Consider the following 25818-nt stretch of genomic DNA (forward strand, 5'->3'; position numbering starts at 1 on the left):
CATTCCAGATCTAATGCTTGTATTAAGAAAATATATATATATATATATATATATATATATATATATATATATATACATACATATAAAAAGCAAAGGAGAAAATCAACTACCAAAAGCAAAACCAAAAACAAACTATATATATATATATATATATATATATATATATATGTATAACTAGTCAAAGCTTGAATATTTTTTAATTTATTCATTAAAAATACCACAAGAAAACCAAAAAAAAAAAAACAAACAAAAAAATGAAATATATATATAAAAACCGGAAAAAAACTAAAAAACCAAAAAAAAACAAACAAAAATAAATTGATATTTACACTTAGTGAAAACAAAAAATGAAAGACAAGAAGAAAAAAACAAAGGAAAGTAAAACAAAAACAAACAAAAAAAAGGAAAAAAAAATGCAAATGTGTAAGAAATAAACCCCGTCCTGCATAAATAAAATTAAAAATAACAAAAAACAAAACAAAACAAAAAATATATCATAAAACAAGAAATTAAGTGAACAAATCGTCGTATGTGTTTTTGTCGTAGTTTCATCATTAACAAAAAAAAACAATTAACAAAAACCAAAATTAAGATGCAACAAATTGTGTAATTCCTTTTTGTCGAAACTATGATTTTTGCATAACAAATGGAAAAACAAAAACAAAAACCAAACAAAAAAAAATATAAAAAAAAATATTTAAATATTAAATGTACTCAAGACAATTGTAATTGCAACAATAATTGTACGCTATTATATACTATTATTAAAAAAAAAAAACAAACAAACAAAAAACAAACAAACAAACAAACAACAACAACAAGAGCAAAGCATTCAGCCTGGCCAGCAGCGAAAAAAAAGAAAGAAGAGCAAAAGCAAAAAAGAAAATGGAAATTTCATTTCGAAATGGCACGAGGAAAATGTAATTGTAAAATGTTTCACAAACAAAACAAAAAAAAGAAACCCCAAACAAAAACAAAGATGGCTAATACATAAGAAGAAAACAAAAACCAAAAATAACAACCATTTTCAATGTATAATCATAATTTTGATTTTGAATTTTTAAGTTCTTTTTCGAAATATTTTGCATAAATAAAATAAAATAACAGAAAAACAAACAAAAAAAAAAAACCACCCAATAAGAAAAATATGTCAGGAATGCTTGATGTACCTACATTTTGTTTTCTATATACATATATTCTTGATCAGCATCAACAGACAAGTCTTTATAGTCATGTGGCGAATCTCAAATACTTAAAGAGAACTGAAGGTAAAGTTAGTTTCACTATCTTAATTCAACTTAATTCAATTTGTCGCTTGAAAAAGTATCCAAACTTGGCCAAAGAGCTCGTAGGGAATTTCATAGACTTACATTCACTTGATCTTTTATTTAGTAATAGTATTTGCTACATGGCATACCAAAGTCGAGGCTAGAACTTATTTCATTCAGTTTTTTTTTTTTTGGGTTTTTAAACAATAATCTTTATAATCTTTATGACGAATGATTTATTTAATAATCCCCGTCGCAATCCAGTGTAACTTAAACATTTGGCATTTTTTGGCTTTTATATATCAGTCATATATATAGTCTGACATTCAAGTCAGATAGCAGTTGATACTGCTCGATTTTAGAGGAAGGGAAGAAAGCGAAATTAATTTGAAATTGTTTTGCTTAATCTTAAAATGAATAAATTTGATAATGTTAATTTATTTCAGATTTCAACTGGCGCAGCTGAAAGGGTTGGCGGGATTGGGGGACACTCTCCCTTTTCCAGTTCCCCCTCACATAGTTAGGTTTAAGAACTTGTGACAACAGATAGACTGGTCGATCTTGAAAAATGAGTAGAAATGTTATCGATATCTACGATCTACAAGCAATTATCGATATTATTTATGTACAGTGCTCACACTTTAATTGGCTTAAGTGCACTTTCATTAATATTCATTTAAAGATCACAATCCGTCTATGAATTTCAGATTAGATCCCATCTTTACAAGACTGTTCCTGCTGTCCTTCGTCCTTTTGGTGAGTCGAGAAAAGAAACTTTGATCTTTTTTTAAATGCCATTCAAAGGTTGAAGCTAAGATTGGTTAATGGAAAGAAGTTTTTTTAGTTAATGAGTTTAATTCATATATTATTAAAGTTAAGTTTAAATTGAATGTTATGAATATGGGCTTTTATATAATTTATAGAAATACTTAGAGATTGCGAAGAAATTGTTTAAGTGGACAAGTGTAAAAAAGTCCTTCACTTAGGCGCTAATAACAAATTCGATTGCTAGATAGATGGATAGATAGACAGATAGATAGATAGATAGAAAGATAGATAGGCGGATAGATAGAAAGATAGACAGATAGTTGGATCGTTAGATAGAGCCCTCAATTGTTTTGATTGTTTTGTCTTTTGTGAAGTGCCGTTTGACCGTCTAAACTGAACCATGGGCTAATTTTTAAGCTTCTAAATGAATCCACTCTATATATATATACATATATGTATATGTATGTATATATGTTAGCGCTCTCATTATGAGTTTTTTTTCAACTTCGAGTGCGCTAACAAGCCTTTACAATAAATCACTTGAAAATGTATATGTGAAATCAATGTAAAGCACTTCAGTCTATCAAGTGTCCAAAGCATGAAAATTGACGTACATTTTGATATATGAGCCATATGAGGATGTACATACATAAGTATATAAATGTGAATATGAATGTGATGGATGTCAAGTGAGAAAGAGACAGAGATAGAGAGAGAGAGAGAGATAGAGAGAGAGAGGTAAGTGTAGGTAGGTAGGTAATGTAGAACGAGAGATAATGATCTCGCCCCCAAAACCAAAACGTAGACCCAAATGCATTCTGAAGAGTGGCAACTGTCGTCTGTCTGACATGACAAATAAACAACAATAACAAATAAACAGAACACAGAGATACAGATACAGCTACAGATACAGATACAGATAGATATAGAGAAAAGGTAGTAACTTTGAAATGCACTTGAACATATTGCTGCTTACCATCATTTGGGCATACTTACTACCACAAAACTGATAACAATTCGTACCCAACTGTAAAACAAAAAGCAAAAAGAAAAAAACAACAACAATAAGCTTACAAACAACAACTTTTTAACAAAAATCTGTCAATCGACAAATTTCAATTTCCGAAATGTCAATGGGCCTCTTCACATACTAAACACAGGTACACACATACATACATCTGTCTCTGTGAAGTTAAAGATAATCAAATGAGCATTTAAATAACTACTATATTTGTATGTACATATATAGAGAGTCGAGAGGGAGACCGATTACCTACTAGTTACTGCTGCTGTCAAGCTAAACTTTCTTGATTCCAGCAACCAGATACAGCGACTCAAAAACCAAAACGAACCCAAGAAACCCAAAAAGGAAGTCCATGACAGACATTTCGCGAAACAACAAGAACTACCATTGAGGGGGTGGTGGGGGTGGTCGGGCAAAAAAGGAGAATATGTATGGCAAAAACGAAAAAGAACAACAACAAATTTCCGATAAGGCCGTAAACAAAAGTTTTCCGTATCGCGTGCGACAAGGATGGCTAGAGTGGCTAATGTCTCTGATGCCTGCTTTTGGGGGCCGTCCCCACTCTTCAGACAAGCCCACATACACATATTTACTTGTATGTATGTACATATATAACTAGCGATAGCAATATCAATCGAAGATTGTACCCTTTCCATGGATGATTTTGTTGGCCAAAAAGAGAAAGAGCAAAAAAGCGTTAAGAACAAATTATAATTAACTACTGAAAATTGCATCCTAAAACATTTTGCAGAATAGTCATTCATAACCAATATCATTATACATATGTATATAGTATGTAGGTTGCTCATACATACATATGTATGTATGTATATACTGCTTATCACAACTCTGATATCTGATAACGTGTATTTGTTGTGTGTTTGTGTGTGTGTGTGTGGAGTGGCAAGTAGTTACTGCTTTCTGGACGGGAGTTTTATGGCCAGTACTCCCGATCTCAGCGATATTGTTTGTCAATAAACATACGCGCCACATAATCGCCATTAAAATCATAAAAACAGAAACAAAATATAATAATAATATTGTTGTGAATCGGAATTGGAATTATTATTATTATTTTATGAGGTGAATTGAAGTCAAATTGACTGCCGTATTAAGCATTTTGTTACGAGGGGGGCCTCTCGAGAGAACGAGAGAGAGATATGGATAGGGCGAGTAAGTTGGGGGGACTCAACTGACATTCTGTTTGCATATGTACTGTGTGTGTGTGTGTGTGTTTTTGGGGGAGGGGGGCAGGCAAAAAGGAAGGGTTAGTTGGTTTACTGAACATCAGAGTGCTACAACCTTTATAGGCTACAGTGGTTCAATGATTACAAATCTGAATGTGATTTCTGATTAATCCCACTTAATTGTCTATTAAGGTGAGATTTTTGATATGCTCTTGCAAAAAATGAGAAATATTCACTCCATCGAAATGACAAGACATGACTTTGTCTCTTTTTCTTGGCCATTTAAACACCTTTTATGCACCTGTCTCCCTCCTCCTCCTAAAACCTTAAAGCTAAAATTATGGAATTCATCTGGATCAGACCATTATATCATATAGATCTAATGGGTAAAGACCGACGATGCTGTTGCCGATACTTCATCAAGAATAGTTTATGTTCCTTTTTTGTTTGCCAAAGTTTAACCGGCCCTCTGGTTACTGGTTAGTGGTGGATAATCTCCCCAGATCTCTAATATATGCTTCCTATTGCCCACTGTGCTGGCCGAATCGGGAGTAGAACAGAGAAATGAAGAAAAGTGTACAAGAACAAATACATATGAGCGAAAACCTCCGATTTGGTATGGACGGGTATAAAACGTTGTGGGTATCTCTGAAATGTTGTTGTTGTTCCCCTTCTCTGTCTCCTCTGGCCATGTCCGTGCTCCGTTTTCTGTTGTTGTATATGAATATTCGTTCGTATATATGTACATATCTGTATATTCATGCCCGGGCGATATCTGGCCAGCGTTCACTCAGTCTAATGTGTGTATGTGTATGTGTATGTGCACATGGACAACATTATCGATATGTGTACTTTATTTATATTTGTTTAACTCAGTTCTTTTTTGTACCCCTCTACCTAGTATAGTTGTTGCTTTTGCCTTCTTTTTTGTTTAATACCTATTTGACTTTAATAAGTGATTGTTGTAGCATTTAAAGTGTCGAACGTTGCGCCACTCCAGACCAGACCCGATCCGAGGTGTGAGTGTGTGTGTGCGAGTGTGCCAGTGTGTTGGTGAGCTAGTGTGGATCATCGTTGTCGGCATGTGCCTCCGCATCAGGGTTCCATACCCCAAACGATGATGTCCCAGTGCCCGAACGTCAGTGTCACTTTGAACAACACATCGAAAAAATTGCAGACCCTCGAGTGAACTTTTTTAGTTTTTCCTTTTTTGTTTTGTTTTTTGGTTTTTCTTTTTTTTTTACTTGGATTCTTTGTGATTTAGTTTTTATTATATTTTCTATTATTTTTTTGTGATTTTACCGTTGGGGTCTGCATTCTAAGAAAGCGCGCGCGCTTTAAAGGAAAACTTTATAACAAAAACCTAATACGAAAAATTGTTTAAAAAGAAAATTGCCAAAAAGCTGGCGAAAATGTAGTGCCAATAAAATGGATTTCCAATAAGTTACACAAATAAAACAAAGTAACAACAAATTATAAAGTGATCAGGTGCATTAAAAAGCGATCGGCTCACATTCATTCAATACGTTTGGCTTAAAAAACAATTTATGTGCTTCTAACAAACAACAACAACCAATACATATATATATATATATATATACATTTTTCTATGTATATGGCAATATTTTGCTCGTGATTTTGATTTTCATTGGCCATCATTTCACAATCCTTGTACCCCGCGGCAACTCAGTTGGCATAACACGCCAACTTGGCCTTATTGTTTAATTATGAGCAATTATAATCCGAATTGTGGTTACTTTGAGGATTGCAGCTATTACACGAATAATGTATACCAACAGGATTATTGCATGCCGCCGGATTACGAATACAACAAGCATGTCTATGAGTAAGTACAATTGAGGCCCGAAAAATGATTAGATTTTCATACTCAGTTCATATCGGTGGTAAGTAGTTGATTAATCAGTTTGTAAATGCCGTCGGCCTTTTAACTTTGTGAACTTCTTGGACGTCTTTGATCATCTATGAGTTCCTGAGACTTGCAGGATACTCTTTTTTTAACAGGATATTCTCACCCACTATCCATAAATTATAAAAGCCGACTTGAATGACCTATCAGTTGTCTATATCAATCTATATATATATATTTACTATGTGATAAGAGGCATTTAAGACAACTGAAGAAACAAAATTGAAACCAAGAAAAAACTAGGATAAGAACGTGAGGGAAACCTATTTCAACCTTTCTCAAAGATTCACCTGACCCACACACAACCCTGACACACTGAACTGTCAAAATATTTCTTAGAAACGGCTAAGACCAATTAAAAACAATTTGATTTAAAATCAGCTAAGAAAATAATGAAAGAAACAAATTTCGGAAAGCAAGTTGTGGTTGGTTCAGTTCAAAGAGAGAATTGCGGCTATTACCCCAGAGGTATTAGCATTTAATGGCATAACAATAATTGCGAATTCATGTGACAATAGAGAAAAAAGATCAAGATCGAGCATATATCACTTATGTATATATGTATGTGCATATGTACTATATATACCATTCGATCTTAAGCCCCCATGATTTTCGCAACAATGCGCACCTAAGCCAATGTTACGGCATTGTGTGATCGTACCAAGTGAATGGAAACCTAAACGAATCGTTGGTCAGGACCAGGGCATGGGTGATAAGTCCAGGCGAAAAAGGTGTCATACAGTCAGTCACTCAGTCACTCAAACAGAGAGCGAGAGAGAGAGAGGGAGAGGGACTGTAAGGGAGTGCACTCAACAATGCGCATTATTTCCACTTTGTCACCTTTTCGGTTTGCTGCCCCTGTCGGGGTTTTTTTGCTTTCTAAGGACAAAACCAAAACACATGTTTAGAGGGAAATCGTTTGGAAAATCACACAACACGTACACACACACACACACATAGACACACTCGCTTAGCCTTTGCAAAACTGTGAAGTTTAACACCAAAAAGAAACAAAAATGTTGTACTTTAATTGGGTTTGCCCATAATCGTTGCATCGAACCCTCGGCTAATCTCGGATAATTCTGTTTGGCAAATAAAAACCAATTCTATTATTGTATTTGTATTATTTGTATTTTATGTCATGTTATTCTCTCTCAAATTCTGGTTTCCTTGGCCATTATATTTCATTGATACATTCACATGTTTTTCACCAACTCCTGATCTTCGGGAATTCCCCTAACCGCAACAGCAGGTCTCTTGGCCGTTTCATTATTATTATTTGATTTGATTTGTGTTTCCTTAATTAAAATTGAGGCTAGCAAAAACATATTCTTACACTTCAGTTGATGTTTTGGGGCAAACAGCAAACTTTACCCATTCCGATTTTCGATTCCTCATCCGTTCATTCTTTGCACACACTTGAGGAGGAACAAACAACACCACGACAAATACGACAAGCGGAACGACAACAACAACTTGAAGGACATAAAAGGACACGCCATACACTTGTCTAACCTCCATGAAATATGAAGTTCGAAAATATAATTTTACTTCATTTTTTTTATTAATAAAGAAAACAAAGACCCAAAACCAAGTCACAACAACAACAACAACAACAACAATAAAAAGAGAGTCAAAACAAAAAAACAACTCAAACTCCAAAAAAATCCACTACTAAACGCAATTCGAAAACGCAACCAGTCAAGTTGAACGTACTCCAAAAGAAACAATACAAAAACTCCAAAAAATATACATACATATAGTTATATACATACATATATTTTTGTATATATTTATATTGTGGTATAGCAAAAAAAAAATATGCCTGGGAATGTGTGCACATGTCGTCGTCATTGCCATCATTCTTGTCTGTGAGGTTACTGGATGAGCCCAAAAATCAGGAAGCAAACAAAGGGCCAGCCCCATCTACTTGTTTTCAATACACACACACACACACAGACACTCAAGCTATACAGTCTTGGATGGAATAATAGAAACGATTTGCAATATTTTACAAAAATTCTGCATATATCTTGAGTAAGAAGGTCCTTTAGAAGTACCTACTCAAGCCCATCTAGACCTATGAAGTTGTGCTAGAGGGAAATAAAAGTATTAGGCTGAGATGGACTCTTAGGGCTCCGTGGTATATACAGAAGGACAACACTCAAAATGAACTAAGTTGGGCTTGTCAATAGAGAGAGTAAACAAAATGCTAGATCAAGCCAATACGAAGTGTTTAGCTGATTGAAAGCATGCCAAGGATTAAGACCAAGAATATATATAAATATCTTCAACCTGTTAATAGCTCCAAGTTTATAGAAGATTCAACAAATACCTTAAAATTACATTAATTATTCAAAATAATACAAAATAAAGTTCTTAGAAGATAAATTGATCAGTTTCCTACTTATCCCGTTAACTCCTCTCCCCTGATTGGTTGTTTTCAGGTTAGCAAATCTTTTGAAATCGCTGCAATCTTAATGTTTTAAAGCACTTTGGTATAAATAAATAAGTATTTTGTTTAAAAAAAGTTTCCTTAGCTTGCAATGAAATTTCTCTAAAGATATGAAAGCCCTCCATAAAATTGATTGATTTATGATTAATTGATTAGTTAATTGCCCCATTGAACGTCAGAGAAATTATACGAATTACCCGATCCATAAAGACTTGGAATGCACAAAGATATGACACCAAATCAAGGAATAAACAATGGATGAATTTGTTTCAATTTAAGGAGTCAATGGAGTCCTTTTTGGTAAAAGATCTAAAAATAGTTACAAGTTATCGGCAGGGATATAGCAAGAGTTCTAGAAAACTTTCTCACATGTGCTAGAGAGAGAGAGAGAGTAGCAGGGTTATCAAGTGTGTGTGTGTAGTTTTACTTTAGACGAGCTAGACAACCCTGGCAATAAAACTCGTAAACACTTGCCCTGGCAAAAGCCCAAAATGGGTGGCTCTCTCTCTCTCTCTCTTTCTGTCTCTTTCTGCATGTCAGCGCAAATTGTCAGTAAAGGAAAGGAAAAGTTCCAGTCAGAAATCAGAAATTGATACATTTCATAATTTTTTTTTGCCCTTTTTTTCTGTACTTTTTCTCTTGTGTCGCGTGAGACGCGTGACTTGGTGAAATTTAATGCCAGTTTGTCAGCCAGTTTCTTTTTTTCGTTTTCTTTGCCATCGCATGCATATTTGTTTCATGCGAATGTGAAAATAACACAATGAAATTTACATCTGCCCAAGCTGCCAAATTGATGACCCTATAATGAAGCATGTGATTGGCTGAAGTGTCACGGACAGAGGAAAGGATAGAGAATCGAATTGGTGTCTAAGGAGTGTCGGTGTCAGTGCCTTTGGCTTTGCCTTCGCCTTTACCCTTTTGGCCCTCCACATAACCATATACAATATGGGAAAATCAAGTGAAGTAACTCTCAGAAACTAAGTTGAGTTGTGTTGTTTGATCCTTAGACAATCAAAATCGTCTCTGTATAGATTGGAAAATATCTTAAGAAAAGTGTTGTCCAACGATTTCAATAATCAACTATTAAATCCTAGATACAAGCTGCCTAGTCCTTTGGAAGTGATTCCCCTTTTGAATCGATCATTCGATTTATGTCACATTTAATGAAAAAATCATGAGTGGTTAGCTTTCATTAACTTAAAAATTGTCGAAAACTTTTCAAATCAAATAGATTTTCGAAACCTTAACTCAGATCATATTCAATTAATTGTGTTGGACAATACCACAAGATCAACCCTAAAACACAAAACGAATGCCCAAAACTGTGCAAAAATGTGAAAGAAAACAGAGAAAAAGGTGTCATTTAAAGGAAGAGAAGGAAGCACACTGAGCCATTCATTGAGGGACGAAACAAAAACCATTGCAAGTCGGCAATTGCTAAGGACATTTGAAACAAATTGCAAATGAATCCTAGCCCAAAAGCATCAAGCTGTGAAGGAAGTAGAATTCAATATTGTTAGTTGGTGTGGGGGAGAGGAGGTGAATAGAAATAGGAATAGGAAGTGTGTCTTGTCTAAAAACAGAGGAAGTTGACCAAGTGACCTAGCAGAGAGAGAGAGAGAGAGAGAGGGACAAGATATACACAGTGGGACACAGAGCACAGTGTAGAAAACCCATTTGTCAAGTTTCTCGGCTCTTTTGGGTTTATGGCCCACTCACAATCAGATCCTCACAGCCGGCATTTGCTATTCATGTGTGTCTCTCTCTCTCTCTCTGTCAGCCATAGTTGTTATTTTATTTTTATTAATCAATGAGATGTGTGTGTGTGTGTGTGTGTGTGTGTGTGTGTGTATCCTTCTCACTCGCTCTCTCTTGTTTGAAGTGCAACAACATCCGCTTCTGCTCCATGTCATTGTCTTTTTCGATTTGAGAGCCATGAAATGGCATTAGATTGTTAGCCCGAAAGGGATGCAATTCAAATAATAAAAAAGTAACAAGAAGGACAACAGCAACAACAACAGCAAGAGAGAGGGAAACATGGTATCAAAAGTAGGAAGTAATTTATCTAAATTTCGGTAAGCCCGAAACCCATTCAGGCTCAGTCCTAAACGAACGCAACAAATTGTTTTGCATTGAGAAAATGTTTGAATTTAAATTCGAATGTGATTCTCATCTTATTAATGATAATGATGTGCGATGAAGAACATTTCCAAAAAAAAGGGGAAACTAAGCTATAAGCCGATTTAAAGCGCAAATCAAGGAAGTGAAACAGGAAAATGATTTTCTTATGATTTTCACATCATTTCTTCTCTCGAGAAACACAAAATTAGATCACAAGTGTAATTCAAAAATTCTATTTTAAATCAATTTTTTAAGTATTAAGCATGAAATAATCAAATACTCACTTGGCCAACAAGTGGGAGTAAGAGAGAAGATATAGAAATAGAACCAAAGGCCGAACCAAATTACCCATAATGAATTGATATCCATTAATTGTAAGATGAATCAAAAGAATCTATGACCAGGAGTCCGAAAATATCCTTACTTACAGCTGGCATCCAGCTGTATTTACACAATTTCTCAAAGACAAGAAGTTCCGATCAAAATTTATTATTTCATTTCGACTTCAAGTTGAATAATGCCAACAATAACACCGGCCACGCCCTCCTCGAATAAATAAAGAGACCAATTTTGCCAAATGGCCGACAAAAATTCACAAGAATTCGATATGATCAAAAGCAAATTGCGACAAATGAGACAAAGATCACGCCAAAAAAAAAGGCAAAGGAAAGAAACAGACAGACAAAAAGAGGGCCAAATACTGACCCAGCTTGTTAAACACAACCGAAAGATCAATCAAAACGAAATGGAGAAGAGGGCACAAGCACGAGCAAAGGTAAATGGGGAACTTCCGTGCCCCTAGTGAGAGATATTATGTACTTCATTCCTTTATGCCACTGCATCTTTTTTTTTTTTTTGGTAAATCACTTCCGCGCAACGAATTTGGGAACCCAAAAATTGTCATGGCCGTCACAAGGCACAGCACACGATAGATGACGGGGGAGAGAATGAGAGAGAGACAGAGGGAGAGAGGGTTTTCGAAAATGAAATTTTTTTTGAAAAGAAAGGAAAACCGGAAGGTAAATTAAAATGGATGACAATGGAATGAGCAAGAGGATGAGGATGAGGATGAGCGCGGGGCTGCTTATAAACGAGCATTGAATGAATGGCGTTTCGATATGTCTGTGTGTGTGTGCAGCATCTCTCTCTCTCTCTCTCTGTCTCTCTTTCACACTCATCTATTGACAAAGCAAACACCTTTTGACCAAAAACACAAAATTGTTCGGTATTCGGTGTGTGATTTTTTACGCTCATTGCCAAACGAAGCGTTTAATTGGGGTTGTTAGTGTTAGTAATATTGGGTTGTCGGTGTTGCCGCCGAAGAAGGCATTTAACCGACCGACCGCCCCTAACATGATATACATATACATATGTATGTATGAATGTATGTATGTTGCTCGATTTCGCTTTACCCATTTTGCCCATTTATCCCATTGCGCTGACATTCAACATATTTTATTGCATTTGGTAATAGAAATGAAATTGCCTCGAGTTTCATTGTTGTTAATTGTTCTTGTGCACGACGCTTCGTTCCCGTTGATATCTGTGTGTTTGTGTGTGTGTGTGTGTGTGTGTAGGCCTACTACACATATTGTCACACTTCAGAGTTTTAAGCCTGGCAGATTGTAGCAGCCAGCTGCTGGTCTATGTTGAAGAGTTGCCACTTTAAGGATTTTTATATCAAACTGAATTCAAGGGGGGAGGAGGTGGGCGATGATGGTTGCGATGGGGTGGGGCGGCTGAGAAGCCAATTAGAGATTAAAACATGTTAAAAAGGGCAAATAATCAGCTGAAGCATTGAGCACCATTGAGACCCCAAAACAAAAAATTAATGATTTTGAAGTGCTCTCTCAAGTCTCTAAGCAAAACAGATTTGGCTAGAACTTTTAACAGAACATAAAAATAGGTCAAAAGCTCTATATATTCTTGATCAGCATGAGAAGCTGGTTCTATATAGCCATGTCCTTACCTTGATTAGAAATCTGTTGAAACGAAACAAGTTATTTAAGCCTTTTCTTGCCTAATTGAGATGAAGTTTGACCATTTTTTGGATCAGACCACTTTAGCATATAGCAGCCATAGAAACCACTGAAGGACATACATATCTTAGTGTAAAAATATTGATAATTTGTAGAAGGAATTAAATAGTTTTATTTAAACTTCAGCAAAGCCAAAAAAAGCTTCTTTCTTGTTTTCTAAATGAATTTTAACCACAAACACCTTAAGATTATATCAAAGACACTTTTAATAGTTAGATGATGAAACTTACATATGTCCTGTTCTGAAAGCCATTTGAAATTTGCTTTCTAAGTCATGTTCAAAACTGCCAGGAAGCCCAAGACGAAGATATAAATCATTTTTTGTTTGTTTTTTATTCACTTAGAATAATAATAATAATCTTTAGGATGTTTCCTCTTTTTCCGACCTTCCCTGATTATTAATGTTAAGTTTTCTGAAGATTATTCATTGGATTTTGTTCTTTAAGTGAAGTTTGTGAACCTAAAACACTTAAGAATCATTGTTTTCTAAAGTTTTTTCTTAGTTTTTAAGACAAATTATTAATTTTAATTTTGAATTTTATGAAAAAATCAATTTATTTTCGTTTCACTTAACTTTTTATAGCATTTGAAGAGCCAATCAGAGACTTTGGTCTAATCCTGATCATTTTTTAATAGCTAATAGAAAGGATTTCAATTGAAAAACTAAACAAAAAAGTTGTTTTCTTTTGCATATTTAACCCTAAATGGGAAGAAAAAAAAACAGTGGACAAGCAAATAAACAAACAAACAAATAACAACAACAACAATAACAAACGAAATACAATCAAACAAAACTGTTTAAAGTAGTTTTGAAGTGCTTAGAGAAGGAGATGGAGAGCCAAAAAAAAAATAAATAAATAAATATGAAAATAAAGAAGGAGCAAAACACAAAAAAAAAACAGAAGAAAGAAACATAATAATAAAACGAGTTTTTGTGCGAGAAACGAATTGAATTTGAATGCCACAAGAAGAGATAATACCTACTATATAGAATTGTTGTTGTTGTTGTTGTTGTTGTTGCTACTTAAACTTCCTGCGGAAGCTAAACGTATAACAACAACAACAACAGCAACAGCCACAGGAACACTAACAATTTGAGACGCAGGACCAAGCAGCGACAGAGCAGTTGACGCTGAAAGCCTTTTTACTTGCAACATCATCATTAAGGCGCATAACAATGGCTATCACACACACACACACAGACACACACAGGGACATAGAGGCAGAGGCAGATGCAGACACACACCACATGAAATGGGCGTGAGCTAAAAACGGACCAAAAATTTCCCTTTCGCGCCCTCGTCTAACGTTATCCTTTGTAATGTGGCCATAACAACAACAACAACAACAACAACAGCCACAAAAATTTCCCAAACATGCGCGCAAGTGCTCTCTCTCGGCAATCTAGCCATCTCGCTTGCACAGCTCACTTGATTGGTCTAACGGTCAAAACAGTTGTGACGCGCCCACTTTTAGAAGAGTAGCGGCAAACGACGCGTCGCCGATGGCAGCAGCGGCGTCGTCGTCGTCGTCGTCATTGTTGCCTACTTCTTGTTCTTTCTCCTCTTGCATCAACGCCGACGGCAATACACGTAATTTCCCCTAGGCATAGCGAGTCTAGGTGTGTGTAAGTGTGTGTGTGTGAGTGAGTGTAGATGTGCGTGTTGTAATCCGACATGGAGTACCAGCACCATCCACAATTGGAGTGTTAGGTGCGGGAGTAGGAGGAGACAGGCCAGTAGTAGGAGGAGAGGGGGGCTATATAAAGAGTCTCTTTGTTACATGCCAAATACATACATACATACATTTGATGTAACTATATGTACTGGTATGCACATATCTATACATACATACATACATATGTACGAGGTGTGATGAACAAGAAACTCTTTGAAATTGATTTCTGCAATCTTCTTTGAAACTTATGTTCTCGTCCTTAAGGATGATAGAATTAAGATCATACATAAATATATATCAAGGATATTGTCATTGCAAATGCTTACATACATCATTATTTGATGTAATTTGGAATATTCCAACAAACGATAGACAGAAATATCAACTTTCCATATTTTTCATTATCAAATAAAAACAAAAGTCATAGAAATTACCTATTGATTGAAATTCATTAACAGATTTAGTTTAACCCCTCATATTAGGCATATTTGGTTTATGAATTGGACATGAACATATTTTGTTTGGATATTTGAAATTAAAGTAAAGTTAGAACGCTACTAACATCCAGGAGCATGGGCTAAATTCAAATTAGAAGGCTGCAATAAGTTGTTGACTTAATTTTCATTCAATATTCGAATTCCATAAGAATCCAATTGAGCTTCATCTTTCAGTAAATTGAATCAAATGAATCATTAAAAACAATAAATTCATCTAAATTGAATCAATCTCTAAGGAAAGGTGTGAAAGGGATGCAGCTGCCCTATACAGGTCCTTACCAGGCGCTTGATAACATGAGTTTCATATAAAAAGATAGTGAACTGATTACTATTAAAGATCCAATATTAAAGAAAATGAAACTTGTCGTAAGAGTGATTGTAAATTCATCTGAAAATCTATAGCTCTATATACTATTTTGTTTTAGCCATTGTCAAGGATATAGCAGAAGTTCTTACTTGCATAGTACGAACTCTTTACTTCTAACAAAGGTCCTTAAAAAACTGAATAAGTATTAGAATAGATTTAGGAAATAAAACCTATTAAGATTCTATTTTAACCGCTGAGGAGTGAAGTGAGTAATATGATGAATATAGTTTAGTTTCTATTGATGGACTTCTATGACATCTAGATTCTATATAAACTTTGACTGAAAATCATAAAAAAAAACCAAAACTTAGTCGAAGAAGTCAAAGAGAATAAGAACTTTTTGTTAGAACATCACAAGCAATGTCCTAATATAATATTCTAAGACGGTTGCCAAAGAAACCTTCCTTGCATATACATACTTATTAATCACACCACGTATGTGCATGTGTGTTTGTGTGTGTGTGTGTGTGCTCTCCTAGCTATATGTATTTTGTGTAGCATATTAGATGGCGTCCTGGCACGCCATGTGTCTGCCATGTTACAATATACAAATACATATATATGTTTTTCTTTTCTTTTTCAATTGCTTCAACTTTTCTCTTATTCCCTCTAGAAATCTCCTTTATTCCATTGCTTTAAGTTAGCTAATGGCTGTGTTGATTATGTATTTTCCTATATGTATATGCCTTCAAAAGAGGGAGCCAAAGTGCTTAGCTTTTCCGTTTATGCCTCCTGGGTGTGTCCTCATATATGGGGCCAGGATATACATACATATGTACACATGAACATTTTCAGTACATACGTAGCTACTCATGTGTGTGTGTGTGTGTAAGTTATGGCATGTTAAGGATCTGTTGGTAATCATGGGTTTGCTTGTGAAATCGAAATTCAAATGGTGCTTGACAAGTCACGACATAAAGAAACCAAAAATATTCAGTTGACCTCTTTAATATTATTTGCAAGAAAAACAAAAGTCCTTTCTTAAGAAATCTTCAACTTGAATGGGATATCATTTGTAAATGACGCCAAAAACGAGAAACAGGACTTTCTTTTCTTTCAGAGGGCTTATCAAACTTTAAGTCCTTCCGAAAATTCATTTCGCTGAATTCACTTTCGAATGAGGATATAAATTTTACTTTGATGCTAAATCTAACTCATTTGATTTGCTGCATAAATGAAGAAGGTCCAGATTTATTAACTTAATCGCTTAACACGATAAGATCGAACTGACATATAGCGACTTGGCTAGGGATCCGCCTTTTAGCTCTATTTCTGTTGGTTTTTCTTTCTGTTATTTGAAGAGATGATAATGATAAATACAATATAATGACGCAGCAATTGTTGACAACATCAAGTGTAAGGAGTGGAAGAGGAGCATGGATGAAATCCCAAAAAAAAAAAAAAAAAACAACCAGAAGAAGATGATGATGAGGAATAACCAACAAAAAAAGGGACTTGTCTGACTGGCTGGCGACTAAAGCGACCTATCTACCTACTCGAGCGGTACAATGGCCATCACACACACACACACACACTCTTAAGTGCCCACTCGTCTCGACAACTGGATGAGTGAGAGCGAGATGGCTATAGGATGGGCTTGGGCTTGGGCCTCTCTATGTGTGTGTGTGTATGTGTGTGTGCTTTCCTTGTCTAACAACAAGGATATCTTGTACTCTGAATGGTGGTGGTTTTGTTGTTGCTGGTGGTTGAATGGGCCACTCACAGTGTTGCTCGTGCTTCGTGTTGCTTGTGTGTAGTCTAGTGTATCCTTGTTGAAAAGGACATGAGAAGCCACTTAGTGGAAAATGCGGCGAAACAACAGCCAGAGAGTCTCTCCACTCATCTCTGCTCTGTCTATTCGTGTGTGTGTGTGTGTGTGAGTATATACACCCAATAGTGAAGAGATGCCTCTCATATACCAAAAGACACCCTATACATTCACATATATCCCTATATAGTGTGTGTGTGTATGTGTGTGTGTGTGTGCAGCGTAACGTTTTTGGTACTTTTCTGCCGTTGGCTGGTTGGACTCGTGTCGAGTTCTTGATGTCTCGTTAGTTGTTGATGACACTTCAGTTTGGAATGTTTAGAGTGCGGCTCGAAAAACATAACAAAACGTTGCACCAAGCCTCGAAACATTAAAATTCAACTCCAAAAATAAAACATAACTTTAACGGACACAGAAAACTAACGCATTTGTGCAACTCGCGATAGAGCATTTCATTTCGCCTCCAATTATGGTGCCAAGTTCTTGACCAAGAATCAATTTTTTTCACCCAAAACCAAAGAAAACAAACGAAAATTTCTTAAAAAACAAGTAGAAAAGAAAACACACAATCAAAAAAAGGATATAGAAGTGCTTAAAATATTCAGATTCAATTATTTTTTTGTCGCCTCCTCACCTAGTGTGAGTGTGTGTGTGTGTGTGTGTGCGTGTGTCAGATAAACGGCCGCAAAGTGGCGGAGAAACGTAAAAATCATTCATCGTCGTCGCCGTCGTCGTCCTCGTCGTCGACCTCGTCGACCAGGTCGTCGTCGTCACCTGCCCCACCAGCCACGCAGAGACGCAAATCCAACGAAGGATCGCCGGAGCGAGAGACGGAGACCACAACTCTTTCCCAACAACAACAGCAACAGCCGCCAACATCCATTCGCATAATGACTAGCTCGGCGATTTTGGAGCGTACCCCGACTAAGCGTCCAAATACCACGGCCACGGGGGAGCAGGGCAGCAGGGAGCGAGAACGGGAACGGGAGCGCGAGCTGAGTAGTGGACATAGCAGCGGATTGGGTAGTGCTGGCAGTCTACCCGCCTCGCCGCAGAGTGCGGTAACAGTTAGTCCTGCCACGCCTACAACGCCCACAACACCAAAAAGGCCATTACGCACATCAACGCCCTCATCGACACTAGAAAGTGGAAGCGAACGAGAGCGGGAACGTGAAAGAGAACGAGAACGGGAGCGGGAAAGGGAACGGGAGCAAGATCGTGAACGGGAACGTGATCGGGAACGGGACATCCGTCCAATTAAATTGATTAGCACAGCCAGCACAACAGTACCAACAACAACAACTCCCTGCGGCACACTATCGGCCACGGAGCAATTGCGTATACCGACAGGAGCCGCTGCATTTAGTGGGTTTCCCGGATTGCATAGCATGAGCAGTCTAATGGTGCCATCATCGGCTGCCGTTGCGGCAGCTGCAGCCGCCCCCTTCCTGCCCTGGTCTCCCATTTTATTGCCGCCATGGAGTCATGCCCTATTGCCGGCTGCCTTTTATCCAGCAGCTTTGCGAAATGCTTTGCCCGGGTAAGACAGCAAGACAACAAATGAGGATAACTTGACTTAAAACTATGTATACCCGCCCCCCACCCGATCAGCTCTGTGATCATATATGTTTTTCATTCAAAATGATATCGAGATCAGAAAGATCGCTATAGAGGAGCTCGAACTGTGTACAGATTCTAATTTCATCAACTGCCTCTCTCTCTCTCTGCCTTATTCTCAAACCCTCTTTGATCTCTCACACCCATGACACGTCTTGGATCAAGTTAATAGAGACTTTAAACAGTTTAACTAATCCCTGAGTCACCTGAGATCATAGCTGGGCAATCCATTAAAAACTTGCCCTAAAAGTAAATTAACTAAATCCATCCCACGTAATTCCCCTCTGCCCTGAGAGATCAAGACAAGCAAATGGAAAATCGACAAATTTCTGTTGTGTTCATTCCTTTTTTCTTTTCTCACTTTTTTTTTTTTTTTTTTGTTGTCTTCTACCACTTGTTAGTTTTGTTTGGTTGGCCTGCAAAAATGAGGCTTAGAAATTCCCACTTGGTGAGTGAGATGATGGTGAGACGATGGTGCTCGATGTATGTTGTTGATAGGGAAACCCCAAGCACGGTTCAACATGTGTGCAACAGACGACAAGGACGGCGACGATGACGACGTAGACGAGGACGGTGAGCACAACTGTCGAACTGTCGCACAGTCGAAGATGACGCATTTGGCATTTCGCGGCGTCACACTGTCTGTCTGTGCTCTCTGCAGGGCAATTGGGAATTCCGTTTAGACCTGGCGGGGAATGCCCTGGTCTGGTCGTGGTCTAGGTCCTGGGTCCGTGGGAATTTCGCATGCACATTTGGGAAAATTTGTGTGTGTGCGGAAAAACCGGAAGAAGACAAAAAGCGAAACTTGCGCCAAGCAAATAGCCAACACATGGCCATCCAACCTGTGTGTGTCTGCGTGTGTGTGCCTGTTGAGGCGTGCTGAGTCTAACAGGTAGCAGGTACACACTCACACAAGATCGTCCGGATCAGCCATGGTCCTGAGCGCATTTCATGTGTGTGTGTGTGTGTGCGTGTTTTAATTGTTAATGGCATTAGTGGAAAATCAAATTTGCATTAGAGCAAAAACTGAATTATAGCTAAGCCTTGGAAAACGAGGAAACCCAAGGAAAGAAGCGAAGACTAGGTGTCAATAATCCCATGATTTGTCAGCACTTAATCGAAGTTAATCAAAGGCCCTGAGGCCCGAGGACGGTTATTTTGCTGAAAGTCACCGACCCAAACGACCCAAAGATCAGCAGGTACACACAGACACACCGCTTCTCTTTCTCTCAGAACAGGTAGAAATGAACTCATTCATGATTTTTAACCGGATGTAGTTAGCAGAAAATGACAATTCACTGACTTCCCTTCACATGATTTAATTCATTGTGTTTTATTTTCCTTACTTTATTCCTGAATTCCTTTTATTATTTACAGTCTGTTTGATGCCAAGGTCCCATCATCGCAACGCTCGGGCTTTCACATATCGGATATACTCAATTTGGATGGCTCGGAACTGAAAAATGCTGCAGCAGCCGCTGCAGCCGCCGCCCATCATCATCATCATCATCAGAGTCAGCAACAACAGAGCACCGAACTGAGCTCGGCGGAGGCCACCAATGGCCATGGTCATGGACATGGCCATTCAACAGTGCCCCCCACGGCCAATCTGTCGCCCACTACCAATGCCACAAGCCTGACAGCTGCCAGCGTTGAGAGCACGGAACATGGAGCGACGCCCGCCTCGGCTGCAGCTGCAGCATCATCACATGGTGTTCCAGAGGGTCACCATGGTCCTGCCACAGAACATCACGCTCCCATCCATCAGCATCAACACCAGCAGCAGCAACAGCATCAACACCAGCAACAGCAGCAGCACCAGCAACATCAGCACCAACAGCAATCACATCATCCACATCCACTGACGCACCATCATCAACAGCAAGCCCCATTGACTCCCTTAACCCTATCCCATCATCATGCCGGCACCGATGCTGGACATGCTGCCCATGCAGCATCAGCGCAGGCCGCTGCCCAGCTGCTGGCCAGCCATAATGCAGCGGCCGCTGCCGCTGTGGCCGCTGGGCAATATTTGCCCAAGAATTTCGGGGGCAGCTTCACCGATGAGATGTCCTCGTATCATCACATGGCACAGACAATGCTATCTCACACGGGACGCAGTGCGTGGATCAAAGAGAATGAGTTATATGGTGAGTTTAAATCAATATATGTATTCCCAAAAATTCAATTCAAATCCCAAAGCCTTAAGTGCTCTTCTTGGGGTTCTCCTCATGCAGTGGCGTAGTTTTTCCTAGTTCGCTTCAAATAGTTCTAAATGTGAGGGCATGGAATTGACTTATCATTGACTTTAATGCATATGAAGAGCTTTTCGCTGCGATCTAGTCTGAGAGAGGGCTGAGAGGAGGGCGTTTAAGGGCGACGATTATTAAAATTGCCTCCACCTAGCGATGAGGTGAGGCAGCTGTGTTTGCATGTCGACAACATTGCAACTGGACTAACCCTTGATGGACTATGACCAATATGCCACGCCCCATTTGGCATACTGACAAACAAAAAAACCTTTTCTCTCCATCCATCCATCCATCCTTGCGTCAGTCAAGTCAATGTCGTTTCAGGTGCTTCAAAACTCAAAGTGGTAGCCTCTCAAACCACCATGGGTTGGTCCCATGCATGGGATCGGGCAACGGGCATTTCACCCTTTCCAATGCGTTGTTAGTTGTCGAGACCCCGAAACATAATCTTGACTAATAGTTTGTATGCGCTTCACACTTGAGGATTAATTTTGTTATTTTTTTTTTTTTATTCTTGTTTTGTTTTTTATTTTTTGTCGATTCTTTTTTCGTATTATTTAACGTCTGGGATATCCCCCTATTGTCTATTGTTTTGTTGCGAGGCAAACTGTTTTTCAGTCATTCCTTTCATATAGCCTCGAAATTTATGGCACGCACTTCCGTTTTGTCCTGTTTTTTCTCTCTCCCTCTCTGCCTCTCTTCCTCTCTCTCGCTCACACTCTCTCTGTGTCTCTTCTTCCTTTTTTTTTCGCTACAAATTATAATTGCTTGGTCTTTTTTTTTTGGGAAATTTCACAGCTGTAAGTTAAGGACTCGCGTTTTTTTATTTTGTTAGTCTCTTTTTTTCTTTTTTTGATTATATTAAGTTATTAATTTGTTGAGTTGTCATGGTGAAGGTGCTTTAGATGGCATGAGGGGCTAATGGGCCATCAAAAAAAACTTCTTCGATTTGTTACTTAGTCAGGCTTAAGTCATAGATGGGATTCACATTTTCACAAACGTTTTCCTTTTTTTTCGTCTGTATTCTTTTGGGGGTCTTTTCGCATCTATTGCGGTTTGCAGATATTCAATTGGTACACGCCCCTGGTTAATAAATCAAAAGTGGGCGTTATAGATACCGGAAGAGAGTTCGGAAGGCGGAAGAGTCGGGACCAAAAACCAAAATGTGTGTGTGTTCACTGAGGTTTGCCTTTTGTCCTTGTGCCCTTTTATTGTTTTTCACACACACACACACAAACATGGAAAATATGCCCATATATAGACAAGGTATAGGTATTTTTGTGTATCCTATCCATAGACAAGAAAATGCATTTTCATTAGCATGCCGAAGGTCAGTCAGTCAGTCAGCCAGAGAGTTTTCTATAGCTCTGCAGGAGCTCATAGATGGCAGGCAGACAAACAGACAGACAGACAATCCAGCCACCAGGTAGTCTAGTCCCTGATGATGCCTTGTCGCCTAATTGACGTTATTAGCAATGAAGGTTGCCTGATCGAAGCAAGGGTGGGGGGGTTTATTTTATTTGTCCTGGTAGGGGTTGTTTTGCTTTTCTCCCCCTCCCTCCCAACGATAACATAAATTTAGCTTGGCATCTGGTTGCCGCCTCAGCATCGGTTAATGGTGATCAACCACAGGACTAATCCAATTGTATTGTCAAACGCCTTGTTGGCGTTTCGCCCCGTTTTTACCTATGTATGTATGAGTATTTTTCTGTTTGCCCAACTGACTTTTCAGTTTTCAGTTTACATTTTCCGCCATCTCATGGCTTGCCCTTGTCAAATTTTTCGATTTGCCCTGTATGGAGGGGTGTGCGCATTAATTTTTCACAATGTAAACGACGCACGGAAAGGATCGCAAGATAATTGAATGAGGTTTCCCTAGGTCCCCAAAAAGTAGGCAATACAAAATGTTAAAAAGATTGATTTAACTCATTTGGTTTCTCTTTTCTCGATTTGCAGGCACACAACAGCCGGCTAGTCCGGATAGCACTTCGCCAGTTACCTCGGAAGTATCCTATACATATATTGGATCCAATTGCCAAACTTCACCCGCTTTATCGGGCGATTATAAGAGCTACAGTCGTTCGGCCGATAGTGATGCATTGTCGGTGGGCGATGCTTTGCATACGATGCATGGCGCCAATTCTGGGGCTCCGACGGCGGCGCATGCCCTGCACAACAACAACAACAATAATACCAATAACAATAATAATAATAATAGCTTGAAAAACGATGCCATCAGTCACGACGACAGCCTCAATGAGGATGGCATTGAGGAAGATATCGACGATGTCGACGATGGCGACGGCAGTGGAGCAGCAAATGGAAGCGATGGCATCCCAAATAAAAAACGCAAACGACGTGTCCTCTTCACCAAGGCGCAGACATACGAGTTGGAGCGTCGTTTCCGGCAGCAACGCTATCTGAGTGCCCCAGAGCGTGAACACTTGGCCAGTTTGATACGCCTAACGCCGACCCAGGTGAAAATCTGGTTCCAAAATCATCGCTACAAGACAAAACGTGCCCAGAACGAGAAGGGCTACGAAAGTCATCCGGGACTATTGCATGGACATGCCACACATCCGCATCACCCGTCGGCCCTGCCATCGCCGCGACGCGTCGCCGTGCCAGTGCTTGTTCGCAATGGTAAACCCTGCCTGGGCGGTGGTGCTGATCCTGGCAGTAAATTGGCACAAGACTGCGTCAACTCAGCCACAGCGGCCATGCAGAATGCAGCCGCCCATCATCTGGTGGCCCTCAATGGAGCTGCAGCCTATCAACATGTGGCAGCCGCAGCAGCCGCCGGCCTTCATGCCCATGCCCATGCCCACGCCCATCCCCATGCGCATGCCCAAAGAGCAGCCTGGTGGCCCTAATATTGTTAGGTTCTCCAGGAGCAGCAAGTAGCAGCTAACTGGAAACTCGAATAATTGTTTGGTTTGAGTTTCAATCTTTTCATTTTTTTTTTTTTTTTTAGTTTTCGTTTTCGTTTTCTTTGTTCTTCTTTGAACAATTTCCCCACTTGGTGCAATATCCAAACTCAAGACCAACTTAGACCAGTCCCCCAAAAGCTACTACAACATATTGCTAAGCTCCTCCTCCTAAACAAAACAAACAAACAAACAAAACAAAAGAAAAGAAAAGCCAAAGCCTATAGTTCCAAAAACAAAAAACAACAACAACAATTTATTACATGTACATACAAACAAGCTCCCCTTAACCAATTTTCCCCCACCCAATGAAGATGTAACTCCCATGTTAACAACAACCAAACATACACTAACACACCCACACCCACACACACACACACACACACACACACACACACACACAAATGAAGATATCATAAGTGTAATAAGAAACTTTTCTAGATTTTATCATCATTCGCTTATCGGAACAGATATTTTTGGTAGGTCCATCATTTCCCTCTTCCCTCCACACACACACACACACACACACAGACACAAACAAGTTGATAATGCTTATAAAAAACTAGACTGTAGATATAGTGTTCTCTTTTTTTTGTCTCCTTTAATTATAATCAGATCCTTTTTGTACATAGAAAAAACTCTTCCTAAACAAAATCCAAAAAAACTAAAAAAAAAATCAAGCAAAAATAAAACTTTAAAAGAAATTTAACATTAGGTAAAAACAATATAATAATAATAATCTGTATATTTTATTAAAATTTAACTAGTGTTCATTAACAAAAACAAAAACAAAAAAAACACTTTTAACATGCAATTCTCTTTTTTTTTTTGTTTATTTTTTTTTTTTTTTATATACTTAGAAAGAATTTATTTTTTTTTATATATATATATACATACATATATGGAATATATACCCAATCACATACATACATAATATGTGTATATACATACATATACAAAAAAAAAAAGAAAAAAAGAAAAAGGATAAATAAAAAATGAATAGTCGTAGATGTAATAACAAAGAAACAACATTTTTTTTTTTCGTGTGTATGTGTATAGCGAGTAAAACCCAAACTCTTTGAATTTATAGTGTGTAAAATGAGTTCATTAATGTTAAAATCTAATTAATAATTATGAAAATAAAATAACAAATGAAACAAATTACATTTTAGAGATTTAATAAAAATCATTTACAAAACATTAAAAAACATTCGAGTTTATTATTTATCTGGAAAATACAAAACTAAACCAAAGAAATTCAAAATGAGTTATTCATTCACTCACTTAATCGTTCAGTGAATCACAAATTCGTGATTCTAATCACAAATTAATCTTTACTCAGTTGTTTGCATTCACTTTATTCACTCTACTCAGTTACTTTACTCACAGTTCTTCACTTTTCACTCACTTTACTCGTCTGTTCACTGATTCAACTTGTTCAATATAAAAAAGCTTATCATATGATTGGGTTAGTCAGGGAAAAAACTAACCAAGTGAGTGAGTGAATATGTAAACGAATGAACAATTGAGCAGATGTAGAACTAACTGCGAGCATCTTTACTTAGGGAGTTGATCATTTTTACTCAATCATTCATGAGTGACCCAACGTATTACACTCTAAATTATAAAGGCAGACTTATTGCTGTTGACTGATCAATTCAATTTAAACCATTTTTGATCTATAAAGACATAAAGTCAAAACTCCAATCCAAAAGTGGAAATGTTTTTCAAATTGTCTGTTTCATTTCAACTGATTTAAAAGCTGATATACTAATACACATACATATGTATGTATAATCTGTATAATCGGAAGGGTTAAACATTTTTGGTGATGATAAGGATTGATTGATTTCAAGAGAACAGCGTAAAATGGATTTTTAATCGAATTACCTCAATGATACTTAACACAAACGACAGATCAACT

At 37.8% G+C, this 25818-nt stretch overlaps 1 protein-coding gene across 2 annotated transcripts; it reads left to right on the forward strand.

Annotated features, from left to right (window-relative positions):
* Nucleotides 1-5277: 5277 nt before the first annotated feature.
* On the forward strand, nucleotides 5278-24691 carry vnd (ventral nervous system defective). 2 transcript variants are annotated; one of them, XM_068301587.1, is made up of 3 exons: nucleotides 5278-6093; nucleotides 20093-20865; nucleotides 22924-24684. In XM_068301587.1, the coding sequence occupies exons 1-3, from the start codon at nucleotides 5975-5977 to the stop codon at nucleotides 23838-23840; spliced, it is 1809 nt and encodes a 602-aa protein (XP_068157688.1). In that variant the 5' UTR covers nucleotides 5278-5974; the 3' UTR covers nucleotides 23841-24684. The 2 variants fall into 2 exon arrangements, with proteins under 2 accessions (XP_068157688.1, XP_068157696.1); XM_068301595.1 differs by lacking the exon at nucleotides 5278-6093 and adding an exon at nucleotides 17902-18638 and having other exon boundaries at nucleotides 22924-24691.
* Nucleotides 24692-25818: the final 1127 nt, after the last annotated feature.

This window comes from Drosophila tropicalis, unplaced genomic scaffold (genome assembly GCF_018151085.1).
Source record: "Drosophila tropicalis isolate 14030-0801.00 unplaced genomic scaffold, ASM1815108v1 contig_158, whole genome shotgun sequence".
NCBI lineage: Eukaryota > Metazoa > Arthropoda > Insecta > Diptera > Drosophilidae > Drosophila > Drosophila tropicalis.

Bases quoted from the DNA above. Each gene is read 5' to 3' on its own strand.
- vnd (XM_068301595.1), top strand. From the start codon at position 17,989: ATGACTAGCTCGGCGATTTTGGAGCGTACCCCGACTAAGCGTCCAAAT. The intron at 18,639-20,092 runs GTAAGACAGCAA...TATTATTTACAG, and splicing joins TTGCGAAATGCTTTGCCCGG to TCTGTTTGATGCCAAGGTCC. The intron at 20,866-22,923 runs GTGAGTTTAAAT...CTCGATTTGCAG, and splicing joins CAAAGAGAATGAGTTATATG to GCACACAACAGCCGGCTAGT.